Raw genomic sequence first — 19,494 nt, 5'->3', positions numbered from 1 at the left:
ATGGGTGCCACTCTCCCTCTACTCCCAACCACCGGAAGGGGGTTAGGTGAAGGGAATGAAAATTTATTTCATACCCACTATCTGATAAATATGATATTTTTTTACTAATATATCTCATTTGATCCTCAGAATAAACCTGTAAGGTAGATTCTATAATAATTTCTATTTTACAATAAAAGAAATTAATGAAGAAAGAAATTAAAATACTTATTCAGTATAACATAGTTTGTCAGTATCTGCAATCAGTTTTGAAATCCAATTTTCAAGACTTTAGGTCCAGCATTTTATCACTTGGTCCACCTTTCTGTCTTGTTGGTAGTGATGACCAGCCCAAGTTATTGAGAGAACATTGGAAAGGGCAGCTAGATGAAGAGAAATATATGGGTAGCAATTGCCTATGGTAACTTTTAGTGACCACTAACTTATTTTTCTAAATAATCATGTAATATGTTTAATTTGTTCCAGAATTTTACCAAGTATTTAAATCAGGTTCATTAATTTATAATTAATATCCTATACCCATGTCTGTTTTGGAGTTGTCTTTTATTTCTTTTTTCTTTTTCAGAAATTGATCTCCTTTACTCCTACACTATGCCTTCTTTCTTTAAGATATTTCAATGGTCAGGAGTAATATTCAGCAGTCATAACTGCCATTAATTTTAGTTCCTTGAAATGTAATTAATTTGTGCCTGGGTGATTTTGATTTACCAAAGGTAGTAAGATGTTATTTCTTCAAATATACTGCATTTCTGCCTCCTGTTAATCATTGTTGTTCCTGTTTTTGAGTTCAAAGATCATTATCCTTGAAAGAGGAAACAGGAGCTCAATAGATACCCAGTAGTTTAGTCTTATTGTTACCTTATCTTTATCTTTTAGTGGTATATCCCCTTTGTCTTCTTAAAGAACAACATATTTTAAAAATTACTTTAAAAATTCTTTGCCAGTTTTACTTTACTCTAGGCATAGAATCTTACAGTGTTCTTGCAAGTTCATTTGTATTTGTACTTTGATACTTCTAGCTTCTATAACCTATATATTCCTTGTAAAATACTAAGTTGGTTGATGAATTCATTGTGTAGCCACATTGGACTTTTTAACCAATTTTTTTCTTATCATTGATATAAATTTTCCTTGTATCTTCAGAAGTATTTTTTGAGAACTTCCCATCTTACTCAAGTCAACTTCTCCAGAATTTATAAGGTCATAAGATCCTATTTATTCCTTCTCTGTACCTTTTAAATCTGATACCATGAAATCTAGGCTAAGTGCCACATGATCCCTAGATTTCTGGGTTTTTTTTGCTTTAATAAATTCTGCATATACATACTTATTTACCTTATAAATTCTCTTCATTTATACTTTAGCAAATGGTTGCTGCTCAGATTCAGATGCAGAATAGCTATTTCCTCCTATTATTTTCTCCATCTTTTGAATTTTTCTTCACTCTCAGCCTCTCTACTTTTGGAAGAAAGAAAATTAACACATTGAGATACCAGTATAATTCAAGTTCCACATTAACATGATTATAATTAACAAATATTTGATTTGTTTCTAGGGCAGCTCTTCTAATTTTTTCTTCTATGTGCCATATATTTCTACTACTATATTTATGATTTTGCCTTCACTGACCTTGAATACTTGATCTTTGCCAAAGTTTCCTTCTTAGGTTTCTGAATCTCAAAAATGCATATTTTCTATCTACTAACACTTGCCAGTATTTATTTATACTTTTCCTTGTGACTAAGGTGGGTCCTTATTTTGAGCTATTACCAGTCATAAATTCCCATTATGCTAAGTCTAAGGGGTATATGTGAAGTAAAATTTTCCATTTGAAGTTTTGAAATTATAAATAATCAGAATGAATGGTTATGTTTTACTCCATCACCCAAGGAAATACTATTGAATTAGTCAAATTGTGTATGTGAAAATAATTTCCAGGGATGCAGAACAAGATGAAATTTGCCTCCAATAAAGGATGTGTCCTATAGTTCTCTTAGTTGCAGGTGTGTCCAAGCCATGATCCATTGAAGCCCATTCATGTGGCCTTATTACATTTTATTATTTTATCTTATTTATTATTTTATTATTATATTAATTGGTGATATGAGTTGCATTGTATTCATAAATAAATATTAAATTCTGTATGTGACCTTTGACAGGGTTTGTTGGGTGATTCAACCCAGAAGATATATAAAGTTATATATCCATGTTTTAGTGTATATATCTATCTCTAACTCTATCTCATATTATATATTATATCTATCTAAAATATATGTATAAGTAAGACATGAAGGATTTTTGCATAATTGTCTCACTTAATCCAATTCAAGTACCAGTCAAGATCACACATGATATCATTGGTCCTCTTCAAAAAGAAGGGATGAACAACTATATATATATATATATATATATATATATATATATATATATATATATATATGTGTGTGTGTGTGTGTGTGTGTGTGTGTGTGTGTGTGTGTGTGTATGTGTGTATGTGTGTGTGTGTGTGATAGATTCAAGGTATACAAATAAGCGCACATACCATATATATCTACACATATACATAAACACTTACACACATGTATCAAACAAAGCATTTTTGAAACCTTTTTTATGCCTGGTTTTTTTAAGCCTCATTTCCATAACTCATACATAGTAGGCAGTTGAGAGGATTGCTCAAATGAATTAAAGTGTTTCCTCAAAGTATATTTATAGCTATGTTTCCAAATCTATGCCAAAAAGATTGTTTAAATGTCTATTAATAATATGCTGTGAAAGCCTGAGTGTATTTGAGGACTCTTTGGAAAAGAAATAGGTCACTGGAGCAATTTTTCCATAAAAGGCATTGTGTATTAAAATAAAAGAAATTCCTATTTAGGATGTTGAAAGAGTTGAGAAAGAGTAAAGGATAGAAAAGAAGTGTGAAAGGGACTTTTGTATAATTGAAAAACTTGCAGTCATATGAAAAATAGATTCAAATGCTTCCTCTTACATTTATTAGCTTGGTTACTTAAGAAAGATAAAACTTCCCTTAGTGTCCATAAATTTAAAGCTGAGATGATAATACCTGTACTGTCTACCTCACAGACTATTTCTGAGGCTCAAACGAGGTAATAAATGTCAAATGGTTTAACATAGTATCCTTCTTAACAATTTTAGAAAAATGACCATTAAAATGAATGTTTTTGGCAGCACTCAACATCATAATTAAGATTAATATACTAATTTTGCTTCCATAAAATTTTCAGATTCTCTATATTCATATGTAAAAATATTTTTCAAATGGTTTATGGTAAGGGTGTAGAAATATGAGTGTTTCTAAAATATTTTTCTTTCCTTTCTTTTCTATTTTCATTTAGACTTGGCTTTGGATTTCATTACCGTTGTGCCTCTATTGTGCTGAAAGACTTTACAGGTGCATTAGAAGTAATAAGCCTGTGACAATCATTTCAGTGATCAGCCATCCATCAGATGTCATGGAAATTCGAATGATCAAGGAAAACTTTAAAGCCAGACCTGGTCAAGTGAGTTATTCCAAATAGTCTAGTAAGAACATTTTTTATAATTTCAGTTTTGAAAAATATTGAAAGATTTGAACTTCATTTTTCTTTTTTTTATTTTTCTTGCATTGCTTCCTAATAGTACATCATTCTTCACTGTCCAAGAGTGTCTGCACTAGAAAACCATCCATTTACTCTTACTATGGTAAGAATTTTTAACTTTTTGTATTATTTTCTTAGGACAATTCATCATTAGATGGCTAGTTTGTCTTGCATTAAAATAATTCTTCTTATTAGATAAATTAGAATTATTAATGATAATAATTCAGGATCAATGTGTTATTCAACTTGAACAGGAATATGATTAAAGTTGATTTTTCTCATCTAACATGTCAATAATGCTAAGAACTAAAATTTCTTTTAATCTCTCTTGACTTTGTGTAAGGTAAATGGTTCCAAAATCTCATTTAAGCTAACTTTTATTTAATGAAATGCAATAAAAATTTAAAAAGCATAATCACTATGTGCTAGACATGTTGCTTGGCATTGGAAATCCAATGAAAAAATAAAAACAAAACTGTTCTTACTCTCAAAAAGCTTGCATTTTAATTGGATAAAGATTGTATATATACATAATCATTTGATGAGAGAGAGAGAGAGAGAGAGAGAGAGAGAGAGAGAGAGAGAGAGAGAGAGAGAAAGCAGATTTTTTTAGGAGCCAACGTTTTGAGTTGACACTATTCATTATTTATGAACACTTCAGACTTCTGTTTGTCAAAGAATGCTATGCATGGAACCAAAAATTCAGTTTTAAGCCTTTTACAAATCACAAACCATTTTTACCCAGATTTTGTCAAATTAAAAATTATTATATCCATGGAATTTCTAAAGAATCAAGGTCAAAATTTTTCTGCTTTATACTTCATTGCAATGGGAAATTTGATTATTATGTAATTAAGAAAATCAGGAATTTATGGGGGATAATGATATTCTTTAATTTATAATATCAGCCTACAATCAGCCACTCATGCATATCCATTTCTTTTTCCAACAGTGATATTAAACAGTAGGATTTGTCCACACTTTCATCTGTCCCCAGTTGTCATTTTTGGCACTAATTTGTGAGCTGTCTAGCCAGGGTCAAAGGGGTCTTTGGTTGCCATGGCACAGAAGCAATGCTAATAGGACCACATGACTATGAAACCCAGGACCTTTGTCTCATTAGCATGGATCTCTAATCATGAGTTAGCCAACCATGGAGAGAGTGTGGCTAGATCAGTGCATACTTTTTAGTTGCAGCCCTAGGAAAATAAAATCAAAGTTTATGCCTGACTTATGGCTGATGAATGGTTTCTCCTTTGTTATTGCAGTAAGTTTGCTTAAATATCTTCATGAATGCTTTTGGGGTGACTGAAAAAATACTCTTTTTCAGTCTTGGAAGTCAATCTACACAAGAATGAATCAAATACCAAGAATAGTTGGAGGCTATGGTCTTGGACTATATTTTTTGTGATTTTGAAAGTGATAGATTTCTTATAGCCATATTACCTTGGGACATTACATTCTTTCAAGAAATGTGTAGTTAATAACTGATGAGCAAACAGAAAATAGAAAATAAGTAGGACTTAATTTACATGGTTTGAGAAGTTTGAGCCGCATCATGGGAGACGGGGGAAATTTGTTGTTTTGAAGATTTCTCCCCTCATATCTACCTGAGGAAATTATTTCTTTCTATATGAACAAGCTCAAGTCACCACTACTCTATGAAGTCTTTTGTAAGAATGTTCTCTTCCCCACCTCCAGCATTTCTACTATTCAAAAGCTGTTAAGAGATCCCTGCTTCCCTGAATTGTTCATGCATCACTATTTGATGTCTCCTATGCACTGATCTGTAACTACTCATTATTTGTTTATGTGTTTATATCTCTACTAAAATTGGAAATAGTAACTGTGCCATTGTCATTTAAATGGCTATATCTTACTATGCATATAATGGGAGCTTAATGAATATGGAAGTAAACAGTTTCTTCCTCAGAGATTTAATACGAGATGAGATCCTCATTTTCTCAAGTAAAGTGGGATTTCTTTTAATTTCAGAGCACTTTATTTCAGTTAACATTGAAATTATCATCTATTCTTGCCTTTTAAAAACTTTGAATCCAGGCAGTTCAGTTATTATTGAATGTCCCAAGTTATACTGGTATTGTTGGACATAACTATAAAGTCCGTAATGCTTTTTTAGCTAAGGCTTCCTAATGAATTGTATAATACTCTTGAAGCTACTAGTAGGTCTGAGTCTTGGAAGATGCCAAGAAGAAGGAGGATCATAGTGTGAGAAGACTGAGGGAAAGGAAGGGAGATGCTTTCCAGTTATGGGGGCAAATGATAGGAATTATTCCATAACATTTTTTGAACAATGCAGGTTCCTACATTTGGCAGTATGGTATAAGATCTTAGAGGAATTTCTTGTTTCCTAAAGCAAATTTTGCCATTTGACCAGTATTATAATTCTATCTCTGTCTTTCTATCTGTCTCTTTCTCATCTTGCTATCCTGCTAGATATATATGAATATATATTTTTCAGTTGAGTAACCAAATAGGTGCATATGATCGAAGGACAATCTTTGTTTAAAGGCAAATATAATAAAAAAAAATTGTCCAGATAACCCTGATTCTTCTGAGAATGAATATTCTCAGATCATAGTAGTATTAGTTCTAGTTTTACTTATAATTGTTAAAGGATATAGAAATTAGTGATAGATGATGGAAAATCAAATCCAATAGCACGCACATGTGCTGCCTTGTCACTTCCTGTCCTCTACAGTGGCTTTTCTGTGAAAATGGCAAAAATGTGCTTTATTTCCCTTAAACTTTCAGCCTGCTGGGGAGGAGGGAATTTCTTTCCCTTTCTTTCTTCTCCTCCCAAAGCCCCAAGCACACAGGGACCAAGTGCATGTCTATCTCTGTGGGAGATATCACAATTCAGCAAATCAGGGTCTTCTACATACAAATATGTTTATAGCAATTTTTATATACAAATAGTACTATATGTAAAATAGACACAAGGTGATTTTGTGACAGGACAGTTATAAGAATTTGTCTAGGTTTCATATATAAGGAAACATAAGGAATTTTGAACTGAGGGAAATAACATTTTAATCATTAAAAAAGCAAGTGGATTCTAGAAATGGGATACAGGGAATGGAAAGGAAGTATCATGTACAAGCAAAAAATAGCGAGTTTGACTTTATTACAATTTTTTAAAGGTAATGTATTAAAAATGAAAATTTTAAAATTATATTGAAATTAATGAATAAAAAAGTCTAGAAAAATTTTCTGGGATCTAGTTGTAAAGGTACTAAAAAGATAAAGAGGAGTTTGTATTTACGATTAAGAGTAAGAGAGACATTGGAATTTATTAAGTAGAGGAATGATAAGATCACTCAAACTTCAGGAAAATCTCTTTGATAGCTGAGTAGAGGATGAATTAGCAGATGAAAAGATGAAATAGAACCCAGTTGAGAGGTTATTGTAGTGAATTAGTATAAATGTAATGAGTTCTGAGCTGGAGATGACAGTGGTGGTTGTATAGGAAGAAAGAAGGAGAAAGAAAGAAAAGATATGGAGACAGAAAGACTTGGGAACTGTGTGGGAGTTGTGCAGTGTAAAAGAAGTCAAGGATGGCATTGAGATTTGAAGGCTGATTGATAGGGAGGAGATTTTGAGAGAAATAGAGATTTTTGAGAAAGGGACAGGTTTTCAAAGAATAGCAAATTCTATTTTACACATGTTAAATTTGAGATTTTTATGGAAACTCTCTTCTGAATATAAAACAGACCCTTGGTCATTTGGGACAGGAATTCAGGAGCAAGATACATTTTAGTTAGATAATTCTAAGAGACATCAACATAAAGATAAGTAGTTAAAAGTACTGGAAACTGATGAAATCACAAAGTGAGGGAATATAGAGAGAATAGGACCCAGGATAGAATCTTGACATACATATACATATATATGCATATATGTATGTATATATTCATTGTTGATTGGTATAATGACTCAGCAAAGGAGACTGTGAATTGACAGTTATACAATCAGGAGAAGAGTGGTGTGAAAACCCATTTGGAATATTTTATCTGGGAGGAAAAAGCGATTAACAGAGTCAGTCTGCAGAGAGGTCAAGAAAGATAACAATTGATAAAAGATTATTAACTTTGGCAACTTTGGAGAAAACAATTTCAAGTAAGTGATGATTTGGGATATCAGTTTGAAAAAAGATAAAAAATTGAGAAGAGTGGATTTATAGGCAGTAAGTATAGGTAGCAACTGAATTGAACCTCTTGCCCCAAGGAGGCCAGTGGAACAGATAGAGCAGACCAAAACAACTTTGCAGAAACCAAGAAAGAAATTTATATCTATAGTTGAAGGAAATGACCTGAAAACAAGGGGAAAAAAGCTAGACAGATATACTAGTTTCTCTCCCCTTCAGCAGGGGGTCTTAGTGTGGGCAAATCTTAATACTACTACCAATTGCTATATAGTGAGTTATAACCCGAATAACGAGGAGAAATAGAAATGATTCAGGTTTGATTCTTAGCAGGGCTTTATGACCAGGATATGAATATTACAGGTGTTTATCTGAGCTCTAAGAGAATCTGGTGCTGGTCAAAATTGGTATTGCATTACAGCACAATAATTATGTGAAACCTCTGGGATTTTGCAGTGGCTGAGATCATCCACAGGGTGAGTGCGAATGATTCTTTTTATGCCAAGCTCAAGGCACAGCTTGCTTGCTGGGGCTTAGCTCTAGAAAATGGGATATCTCCTCATAGCATCTTGACTGCAGCATTTTCTTTGTGTTTTGTTGAAGAGAGATAAAGGTAACCAGAGAAAAAGATGGAGATTGCTGACACTTTTTCAAGCATAGCAGAGACTTGGGAATTTTTGTTGGCATGAGGGAGCCAAGATAAGAAGATAAGCCAAGATAAGAAAGAGTAGAGAGGGAAGGAGGAGGGAAAAAGTCTGGGGAAGGAAACCAAGAGGGAGGAGAAAAGGAGAGAGAAAAACAAGAGGGAGGAGTAGAGGAAAATAGAAAGAGGGAACTGGAAAGAAAGGAGAAAGGAATATGAGGAGGGAGAAGAAAGGAAACAACTGATTAGGATTTTAGTTTGCTGCAGATGAGAGGAGGGGATTAGATCTAGAGTACTCATGACTTTGGGGAAGATACATATTTCCTCTTCCTTGGAGACTGCAATAAAAGAAAGAACTTGGGGCTTATTTTAAAATGGTTTTTAAATTTATAGAAGTAGAGAAAAAGGAATTTCATACTGGATGAAATTTATTTTGGGGCAAAGTATGAGTCAAGTTCCTTAGCTGAGAGTGAAGGAAGAAATAGTATTGGATGCCAAAGAAGATTTTAAACAAGTCATTTAAGGAAGTCATTATGGGGAGGATAGAGGGAAAAGGTCTATATTGTTACAGTGGGGGTCAAGTTGAAACTTGAGAATATAAGTTTTTCTTTTTTTACTTATAGGATCTCTTCATTTCAATTATTACTTACTCCTTTTTCACTCGATGGGGAAAAGGGAAGGCCAGAAGATTAAGCATTCATTAATTTATTCATTATGAATCATTAATTAGATACCAGACATCATGCTAATTACATTTTGTTTCTAACAAATATTATCTTATTTGTTCTTTAAGACTACCCTATTAGGTAGGTTGTAGTTAGTACCCTCATTTTAGAGTTGAGGAACCAGAGGCAAACAGAGGGTAAATAACTTGCCTACGTTCACACTGTTAATGTGTCTGATGCCATATTTGAACAAAAATCTTTCTGTCCTCAGAATCAACAGCACTCAGTCCACTGCATCACATTCTGAGAAAGGAAGATAGAAAAAAGGCAGAAAATGAAGGGAAAAGTAATTACAACTAAAATAGAATATGATTCATTCGTTGTCACTATAGTATAGTTTTGACAGTCCTCCTAAATCTGAGTTGTAAATGGAAAAGTGTACTAACAAGAACGTTAGGCAATTGAAAACATCAAAGGATTAGGGGATACAGTCACACAGACTGAGGGATTTGTTTTTACAATTCTAAGAACTAAGAGAAAAATTACATAGTCTGTGACAATAAATTGAATTCTACTAGAATTTATTAAGCTTCTCTGTATGACACATCAGTTTTTATAAAGACAAAAACAAAACAATCTCTCCCTTCAGAGTTATTACATTTTACAGAAAGATTTCAAATTGCTCCTAATTGGCTTTCAACCTATAGGAACATCATTTTTTCACTACAATTTTGAGTGTATATTTTTGTTTACTTATATTAAACATAGTCTGAAAACACAATAAGTTGTCTCTCTTCTACCCCTTGGAAATATTAAGAAAGCATTCAACTCAAAATATTAATTCATAATTTTTGAACTAATCTGAATGAAAAAACCTAATTTATTCATTCTTTAACTGTCCATTTTGAAGTAAGACCCTTTATTAAATTCCTTGACCCCTTTAGTAAAATCTGACCACTTTGCTTTTTAGTCCCACCACATTCTTTTGGAACACTAGGTGAAAATTTAAGGAGGAGCACCATTGTCCTTGAGGACAGAATTAGGGCACTGCATTGACAAGGGTATGACATGCTTGACTGGTCCACTTAAAACCTCTGCCTGCTTTTCCTATGTCTTGCCCAAGATGATCTGGCCATGTGATTCATCTACTTAACTAACTATGCTGGTTTCCTATTGATTCTAGGATAAAATATAAACTACTCTGTTTACCATTTAAAGACCTATAAAACCTGACACCAAGCTATCTTTTCAAACTCACTGTATATACCCTCCTAATACCACCCCTCCCCACTGTCTGGGGAGAGCAGACAGTAAATTGCAAACTATTAATTGAACTGTTCCCTAAACTCTCAATCTTTGCTTAATGTTGACTTTGGATTTATCTGAAGTTTGAGAATATTATAAATTATAACACACAAATAACTTTTATCATTTTTAAAAACATGGGGTGATTCTTCTTTATTTGAACTTCTTGTAAGCACAAAGAGTTACAATTAATGGGATCCAAATTAACAAAATAATTCCTTCCAGACCTATGCCTAACATGCAGAGAACAAAATCATTTCATGTCTTGACTATTATCACACAATATCAATTTCAAATTTCTTTCCTTAAGTTATATAATTCCAAGTAACTATATATTAGAAAAGGCTTTATATTAACATAAAGGGATTTAAGTAAACAGTTATGTGGTGTGTTAAACAGTGTTTTATATTATGATTTCACATATGTTCCCTTAGATTGTGAACATCTTTTAGCTGGTAAACTCAAGGATGATGATATGCTTTTCATAGAATTAAAAAAAAATTCTTATGACCTTCTAGAAAGGAATTTTGGTTGTACAGATGAGTAATATCAGATTTATAAAATTTTAATTTCATTATTTTTTTCCATATTCTTTTTTCTATCTGATTCCTTATAAACTCAGTGACTCTCAAATGACCTCCTTTCATGGGAGGCAGTATGGGGAAATGAGAAATCCTAGTCCACTGGATTAGGAAATTAGGGAATTTGGGTTTCATTCTAAGGATCTTACTCTAATAAAATGTCTGACCTTGAATAATTTAATTTTCAATCATTCTGTGTTTCCTAAAATCTGTTTCACCTCAATATATTTAAGATGCTTTATTGAAGTCTTAAAAACCAAAAGAGCAACAACTAAATAGTTAAAAAAAAACCTTTCAGCTATTCTTCAGACTGTAATGATCACTAAAGTGATGTCTGGTGTTCTGTCCATTCTGGTTTTCCTGTTAAAAATCCAGAAAATTTTAGAGAGTGAAAGGGGAAGAGTCCAGAGAAGTTGAGGTTAGTAGGAGAGAGAGATGTTTTGCTGACTTTCCTTTGAGATATTCCCTTTTAGACTTGTTTACTTGGGAATTTAAATTACATTGAAAGAAGAATTAGGGGGACGGCTAGGTAGCACAGTGGATATAGCACCGGCCCTGGAGTCAGGAGTACCTGAGTTCAAATCCGGCCTCAGACACTTAATAATTACCTAGCTGTGTGGCCTTGGGCAAGCCATTTAACCCCATTGCCTTGCAAAAAAAAAAACAAAAAAAAACAACAACTGAAAAAAAAGAAAGAAGAATTAGACTGTCTTATTTCTTCTTATTCTTCCATGAATTTATTCTTTCTAAGAAATAATGGGTAAAAGTTGGAAAGAGGCTTGCCCAAGACCACACAGCTAGGTAATTATTAAGTGTCTGAGATTGGATTTGAACCCAGGTACTCCTGACTCCAGGGCCGGTGCTTTATCCACTGCGTCACCTAGCCACCCCACGAGTTCAGGTAATTAACAAAGACTTAATGATTACTTGTTGAAAATGCTATAGTGAGGATTCAGTTTGGAATGTGGGGAGACACTAGGTGACCACTGACTTCCTTTATAGCTGTGAAATTCTAGGATAATAAGAAAATTAAACCATGATTCATTCCTGATATGCCTACATCTATACATCTCATTGTACCATATGTTTTTATACTATTTCATATATATATATATATATATATATATATATATATATATATATATATATATATATAAAATATATTGTAGGCTGTTTATTTCATAGTATCCACCAAAGCATAAAAATTGAGACTTGAAGATATTCAAAATGAATACCATTCTTTTTACAAAATGGTACCTTTTCTATGAGTTATTTTTTTTTTTAGGTTTTTGCAAGGCAAACAGGGTTAAGTGGCTTGTCCAAGGCCACACAGCTAGGTAATTATTAAGTGTCTGAGACTGGATTTGAACCCAGGTACTCCTGACTCCAAGGCTGGTGCTTAATCCACAACGCCACCTAGCCACTCACTATGAGTTATTTTTATATATTCTTTCAGTATTAGTAAATATTAATGATTTTATATTGATTTGTTTTTGATTTATCTTTTTAAGATTATGAAAAATGAAGAAAAAATAAAAGTCTGAAATGTATAGAAGTAGTTTCTATAATTTTCAAATTGTAGTAGTATTTTACTAATTCGAGGTGGACTTCATGAATCTTATAAAAGCGTTCCATTAAGTGGTTTGTTTTTCTCCTTTCAAAAAAAGATCTCTTAAATTAGGTATAAAGCTGTAATAGAAATTTGTGTTGCTTAAGGGTTACAGTATTATCTCTGAATTATAGCACTGCTTTCAACTCCTTGAGGTCAGGGTCTGCATATGCCTTTCTTAGTGCTTGGGACATAGTAAGTGCTTCATAAATGTTTGTTGACTGACTGCTTGATAGTAAAGGATTGATTTGTACCTCTCTATCAATAGACTTTCTTTTTTTCTCTTTTTTCCTTAAATTTATTTTTATTAAAGATATTATTTGAGTTTTACAATTTTCCCCCCAATCTTGCTTCCCTTCCCCCCCCAACAGAAAGCACTCTGTCAGTCTTTACTTTGTTTCCATGTTGTACCTTGATCCAAATTGGGTGTGATGAGAGAGAAATCATATCCTTAAAGAAGAGAAGAGAGTCTAAGAGGTAACAAGATCAAACAATAAGATATCTGTTTTTTTTTCTAAATTAAAAGGAATAGTCCTTGTACTTTGTTTAAACTCCATATCTCCTAATCTGGATATAGATGGCACTCTCCTTTGCAGACAGCCCAAAATTGTTCCTGATTGTTGCACTGATGGAATGAGCAAGTCCTTGAAGTTTGAACATTACTCCCATGTTGCTGTTAGGGTGTACAGTGTTTTTCTGGTTCTGCTCATCTCACTCAGCATCAGGTCATACAAATCCCTCCAGGGTTCCCTGAAATCCCATCCCTCCTGGTTTCTAATAAAACAATATTGTTCCATGGCATACATACACCACAGTTTTCTAAGCCATTCCCCAATTGAAGGACATTTACTTGATTTCCAATTCTTTGCCACCACAAACAGGGCTGCTATAAATATTTTTTTACAAGTAATGTTTTTACCCTTTTTCATCATCTCTTCAGGGTATAGACCTAGTAGTGGTATTGCTGGATCAAAGGGTATGCACATTTTTTGTTGCTCTTTGGCCATAGTTCCAAATAGCTCTCCAGAAGGGTTGGATGTGTTCACAGCTCCATCAACAGTGTAATAGTGTCCCAGATTTCCCACAACCCTTCCAACAATGATTATTATCCTTCCTGGTCATATTGGCCAATCTAAGAGGTGTGAGGTGGTACCTCAGAAAAGCTTTAATTTGCATTTCACTAGTAATTAATGATTTAGAGCATTTTTTCATATGGCTATGGATTACTTTGATTTCCTCATCTGTAAATTGCCTTTGCATATCCTTTGACCATTTGTCAATTCGGGAATGGCTTTTTGTTTTAAAAAATATGAATCAGTTCTCTATATATTTTAGAAATGAGTCCTTTGTCAGAATCATTAGTTGTAAAGATCGTTTCCCAATTTACTACATTTCTTTTGATCTTGGTTACATTGGTTTTATCTGTGCAAAAGCTTTTTAATTTAATGTAATCGAAATCATCTAATTGGTTTTTGGTGATGTTCTCCAACTCTTCCTTAGTCATAAACTGCTCCCCTTTCCATAGATCTGACAGAGAGAAACTAGTCCTTGATCTTCTAATTTGCTTATAGTATTGTTTTTTATGTCTATGTCCTGTAACCATTTGGATCTTCTTGGTAAAGGGTGTGAGGTGTTGGTCTAATCTAAGTTTCTTCCAAACTAACTTCCAATTATGCCAGCAATTTTTATCAACAAGGGAGTTTTTATCCCAATGGCTGGACTCTTTGGGTTTATCAAACAGCAGATTACTATAATCATCTCCTGCTTTTACACTTAGTCTCTTCCACTGGTCCATCACTCTATTTCTTAGACAATACCAAACAGTTTTGATGACTGATGCTTTATAATATAATTTTAGATCAAGTAGGGCTAAGCCACCTTCTTTTGCACTTTTTTTTATTAAGCTCTTGGCAATTCTTGACTTTTTATTTCTCCATATGAATTTACTTACAATTTTTTCTAACTCATTAAAGTAATTTTTTGGAATTTTGATTGGTAGGGCACTAAACAGATAGTTTAGTTTTGGTAGAATTTTCATTTTTATTATATTAGCTCTACCTATCCATGAGCAGTTGATATTTGCCCAGTTATTTAAATCTGATTTAATTTGTGTGAGAAGTGTTTTATAATTATTTTCAAAAAGATTCTGAGTCTGTCTTGGCAAGTAGACTCCCAAATATTTTATATTGTCTGAGGTTACTTTGAATGGGATTTCTCTTTCTAGCTCTTCCTGCTGTTTCTTGCTAGACATATATAGAAAAGTTGAGGATTTATGAGGGTTTATTTTATAACCTGCAACTTTGCTAAAATTGTTAATTGTTTCCAGTAGTTTTTTGGATGATTTCTTGGGATTCTCTAGGTAGACCATCATATCATCTGCAAAGAGTGAGAGTTTTGTCTCTTCCTTCCCAATTCTAATTCCTTCAATTTCTTTTTCTTCTCTAATTGCTGATGCTAACATTTCTAATACAATATTGAATAGTAGTGGTGATAATGAACACCTTTGTTTCACCCCTGATCTTATTGGGAATGCCTCTATAATGCTTGTTGATGGTTTCAAATAGATACTGCTAATTATTTTAAGGAACAGTCCATTTATTCCTACACTCTCTAGTGTTTTTAATAGGAATGGATGCTGTATTTTGTCAAAAGCTTTTTTCAGCATCTATTGATATGATCATATGGTTTCTGATAGGTTTGTTGTTGATATAATCGAGTATACTAACAGTTTTCCTAATATTAAACCAACCCTGCATTCCTGGAATAAATCCTACTTGATCATAATGTATTATCCTAGTGATGACTTGTAATCGTTTTGCTAAGATTTTATTCACGATTTTTGTATCATCAGGGAAATAGGTCTATAATTTTCTTTCTCTGTTTTAACTCTTCCTGGTTTAGGTAACAGTACCATATTGGTTTCATAGAAAGAGTTAGGCAGAGTTCCATCTTTCCCTATTTTTCCAAAGAGTTTATATAGGATTGGAACCAATTGTTCCTTAAATGTTTGATAGAATTCACTTGTGAATCCATCAGGCCCTGGAGATTTTTTTTTAGGGAGTTCAATAATGGCTTGTTGAATTTCTTTTTCTGAGATAGGGTTGTTTAGGTATTTAATCCCTTCTTCATTTAACCTGGGCAACTTATATTTTTGTAAATATTCATCAATTTCACTTAGATTATCAAATTTATTGGCATAGAGTTGGGCAAAATAATTTCAAATTATTATATTAATTTCCTCCTCATTGGTGGTGAGTTCACCTTTTTATTTATGATACTACCAATTTGGTTTTCTTCTTTCTTTTTTTTACAAATTGACTAGAAGTTTATCAATTTTATTGGTTTTTTTCATAATACCAACTTTTGGTTTTATTTGTTAATTCAATAGTATTTTTGTTTTTGATTTTATTAATTTCTCCTTTAATTTTTAGAATTTCTAATTTGGTATATAATTGAGGATTTTTGATTTGTTCTTTCTCTAATTTTTTTAGTTGCATGTTTAGTTCATTGATTTCCCCTTTCTCCAATTTATTCATGTAAGCATTTAGAGCTATAATATATCCCCTGAGAGTCGCTTTGAATGAATCCCATAGGTTTTGGTATGTTGTTTCATTATTATCATTAGCTAGGATAAAATGGTTAATTCTTTCTATAATTTGTTTTTTGGTCCACTCATTTTTTAAAATGAGGTTATTCAGTTTCCAATTTGTTCTGGGTCTATATTTTCTTGGCCCCATATTGCATATGACTTTTATTGCACTGTGATATGAGAAAGATGTATTCACTATTTCTGCCTTTTTGCAGTTGATCATTAGGTTTTTATGTCCTAGTACATGGTCAATTTTTGTATAAGTTCCATGTACTGCAGAGAAAAAGGTATATTCCTTTCTATCCCCAGTTTCCTCCATAAGTCTACCATATCCAATTTTTCTAACAATCTATTTCCCTCCTTAACTTCTTGCTTGTTTATTTTATGATTCGATTTATCTAAATCTGATAGTGGGAGTTTGAGGTCTCCCACTAGTAGAGTTTTGCTGTCTATGTCTTCCTGTAATTCTTTCAGCTTCTCCTCTGAGAATTTGGGTGCTGTCCCACTGGGTGCATATATATTCAATATTGAAATGACTTTATTGTCTATGGTACCTTTTAGGAGGATAAAGTTTCCTTCCTTATCTCTTTTAATGCTATCTATTTTTACTGCTGCTTTGTCTGAGATAAGGATTGCTACCCCTGCTTTTTTTTTTACTTCAGCTGAAGCAAAATATATTTTGCTCCAACCTTTTACCTTTACTCTATATGTATTGCTCTGTTTCAAATGAGTTTCTTGTAAGCAGCATATTGTAGGATTCTGGTTTTTAATCCACTCTGCTATTTGCTTACATTTTAAGGGAGAGTTCATCCCGTTCACATTCAAGGTTATGATTACTAATTCTTTATTGCCCTCCATGCTGTCTACCCTCTGTTTGTATTTTCCCCCTTTCCCCCCTTTATCCATATTCCAGACTATTTTGTTTCTGAATACCACCCCCTTAAGTGTGTTTGCCCTCCTATATCACACCCTCCCCTTTCTTTCCCCTTTCTCTTTTTCCCTTTTTCCTTCCCTTTCTTTTGTTATTTCCCCCTTTTGCCCCCACTCCCCTTCCCTTTCTCCTTCCCCCCCCTCCCCTTTTCCCCTTTTAATACTTGAAAGGTTAGATGTTTTATAAGTTAACTGAGTATGTGTAGGTTGACTTTAAGCCAAGTCTGATGAGGAGAAGATTCAGGTGTTTCTCCTCTGCTCCCTTCTTCCCCTCTATTACCATCAGTTTTTTTTACCAATTAGTGTAATGAGTTTTACCCCATTCAATCCCCTCCCTCCTCCTGTCTTTTTCCTGTCCCTGCTTTTTAATGAGGTAGTGTTTTTTTAGATCATTCTATCTGAGTCATAGAAAATTCTGAGTGTCTGTCCCTACTAGTTCAGTATATTCTATTGAATAGAGTCAAAATTCCTGAGAGTTATTAGAGTCTTTCTTCCAAGTGGGTTAAAGCCAATTACAACCCATTAGATAGCAGTCTCATGGATAGGTCATGGATGTCCATCATTTCTGGCTAGGTGTATTCTTTCTGTTAGAGTTACATTTCTCAGGATTTATAAGAGGCTCTTCCCCCACCCCCCACCCCATGCTGGGATATAGCCAGTTTCAACTTACTGGATTGCATATTTTTTTATTTTACAGCCACCTTCCTTTTTTTACCTTTTCATGTGTCTCTTGAACCTCCTGTTTGATGTCCAAATTTTCTGTTTATCTCTGGTATTTTCATCAGAAATTTTTGGAATTCTTCCATTTCATTAAATGTCCATTTTTTACCCTGGAAGAGAAGGCTCAGCTTTGCAGGAAAATAGATTCCTGGCTGCATTCCAAGCTCCTTTGCTCATTGAAATATCTTGTTCCAGGCCCTTCGATGCCTTAATGTTGATGCAGCCAGGTCCTGCGTGATCCTTACTGTGGCTCCTTGATATTTAAATTGTTTCTTTTTGGCAGCTTGCAGGATTTTCTCTTTTATCTGATAGCTCTGGAGTTTGGCCACAACATTCCTTGGTGTTTACATTTTAGGATCTTTTTCTGGTGGGGATCGATGTACTCTTTCAATAACTACTTTGCCCTCTGATTCCATGATATCAGGGTAGTTTTCCATCACTAGATCCTGTAATATTAAGTCCAGGCTTTTTTTTTTCTCTTCAATGTTTTCAGGAAGTCCTATAATTTTCAGGTTGCCCCTCATCAATCTATTCTTGAGGTCAGTGGTTTTGTTGATGAGGTATTTTACATTTGCTTCTATTTTTTCTATTTTTTGATTTTGTTTAACTGACTCTTGCTGTCTCATGGAGTGGTTAGTTTCTGTAGACTTCTTTTTTGGGGGGAGGAGTTTTCTTCTTTAACCTTTTGCAACTCTTTTTACAATGGGTCAATTCTACTTTTGAAAGAGCTTTCCATTTGACCAATTGAGGTTTTGAGAGAATTAATTTCTTTTTACATTTGCCCATTTGAGGATATGAGAGAATTATTCTCATTTTGTATTGATCCAATTGATGATCTGAGAGATTTATTCTCATTTTGTAATTGTCCAATTGATGATCTGAGAGATTTATTCTCCTTTTGTATTTGTCCAATTGTACTTTCTAAAGTTTTGTTTTTCTTGTTGCAAGGTATTGTCTCTCCCAAATTTTTAAGCTCCTTCCTTATTTCTTCAAAGAAGTCTTTCTGTACTGGAGACCAGATTTTATTCTCCCAGAGGTTCCAGGTCTCTCTGAGTTAGGGTCTTTCCCTTCCAGGAATTTTTCTATGGATACACCTTTCCGCTGACCCTTCTTCATTTTTGCTAAGACCTTGAGTTGGGGCAGGGCTGGTTCACAGGGGCTTGGGATTGCTAAAGGCTTTACTCACTGAATGCGGTTTCTCTGGCTGGCCAGTAGGAGGTGTTGGTTGCTTTCTCTGGAGTGTCTGTGACCTTCATTGAGGCCTTCTCCCTTTGCTTGAAGGGAGGGGTTGGAGCTATTGAATAATTTTGCCTTCAGTCAAGGGTAGGCTTTAACCTGGCCTGAGGTCATTCCTCAGCTGGGCTGGTTCTTCTGCACACACACCTGGGCTTGAGGCAGAAGTAGTTTGCATTTTTTTGTTTGGGAAGAGGCCTCAGCCACAATGGAGGTTGGACTTGGAGTTCCTGAGAGCAGAGGAGCCCAGGGATGGTGTCCACAGCTCTCCCACATCAGAACTCTCCCCCCAGCCCTGTCCCCAAGCTCCAGAGAGGCAGCACCAACACCGGAGCCTCCACTCTCCTGCCAACCCAAGCCCCTGTCCAGCCCCTCCACTGATCCAGCAGGTCTGGCTCTCGAGCCCTCAGACTCCTGATTCCAATTCAGCTGTTAATCTGGCTGATCCGGGG

General features: G+C 34.0%; 1 protein-coding gene across 5 annotated transcripts in view; it reads left to right on the top strand.

The window, feature by feature from the left end:
- Positions 1-19,494, top strand: part of NOX4 (NADPH oxidase 4) — a 255,234-nt gene that overhangs the window by 100,466 nt on the left and 135,274 nt on the right. For all 5 annotated transcript variants that reach the window (XR_012474419.1, XM_074217078.1, XM_074217079.1 and 2 more), the window contains 2 exons: positions 3,360-3,524; positions 3,643-3,705. Coding sequence is in view for 4 of the 5 variants with exons in the window: in XM_074217078.1 (XP_074073179.1) it covers positions 3,360-3,524; positions 3,643-3,705 (228 nt within the window). In the remaining variant the exon portion in view is untranslated. The remainder of the gene's footprint in view (positions 1-3,359; positions 3,525-3,642; positions 3,706-19,494) is intronic.

Source organism: Macrotis lagotis, chromosome 1 (genome assembly GCF_037893015.1).
Source record: "Macrotis lagotis isolate mMagLag1 chromosome 1, bilby.v1.9.chrom.fasta, whole genome shotgun sequence".
NCBI lineage: Eukaryota > Metazoa > Chordata > Mammalia > Peramelemorphia > Peramelidae > Macrotis > Macrotis lagotis.
This window is presented reverse-complemented; position numbering and strand designations above follow the sequence as displayed.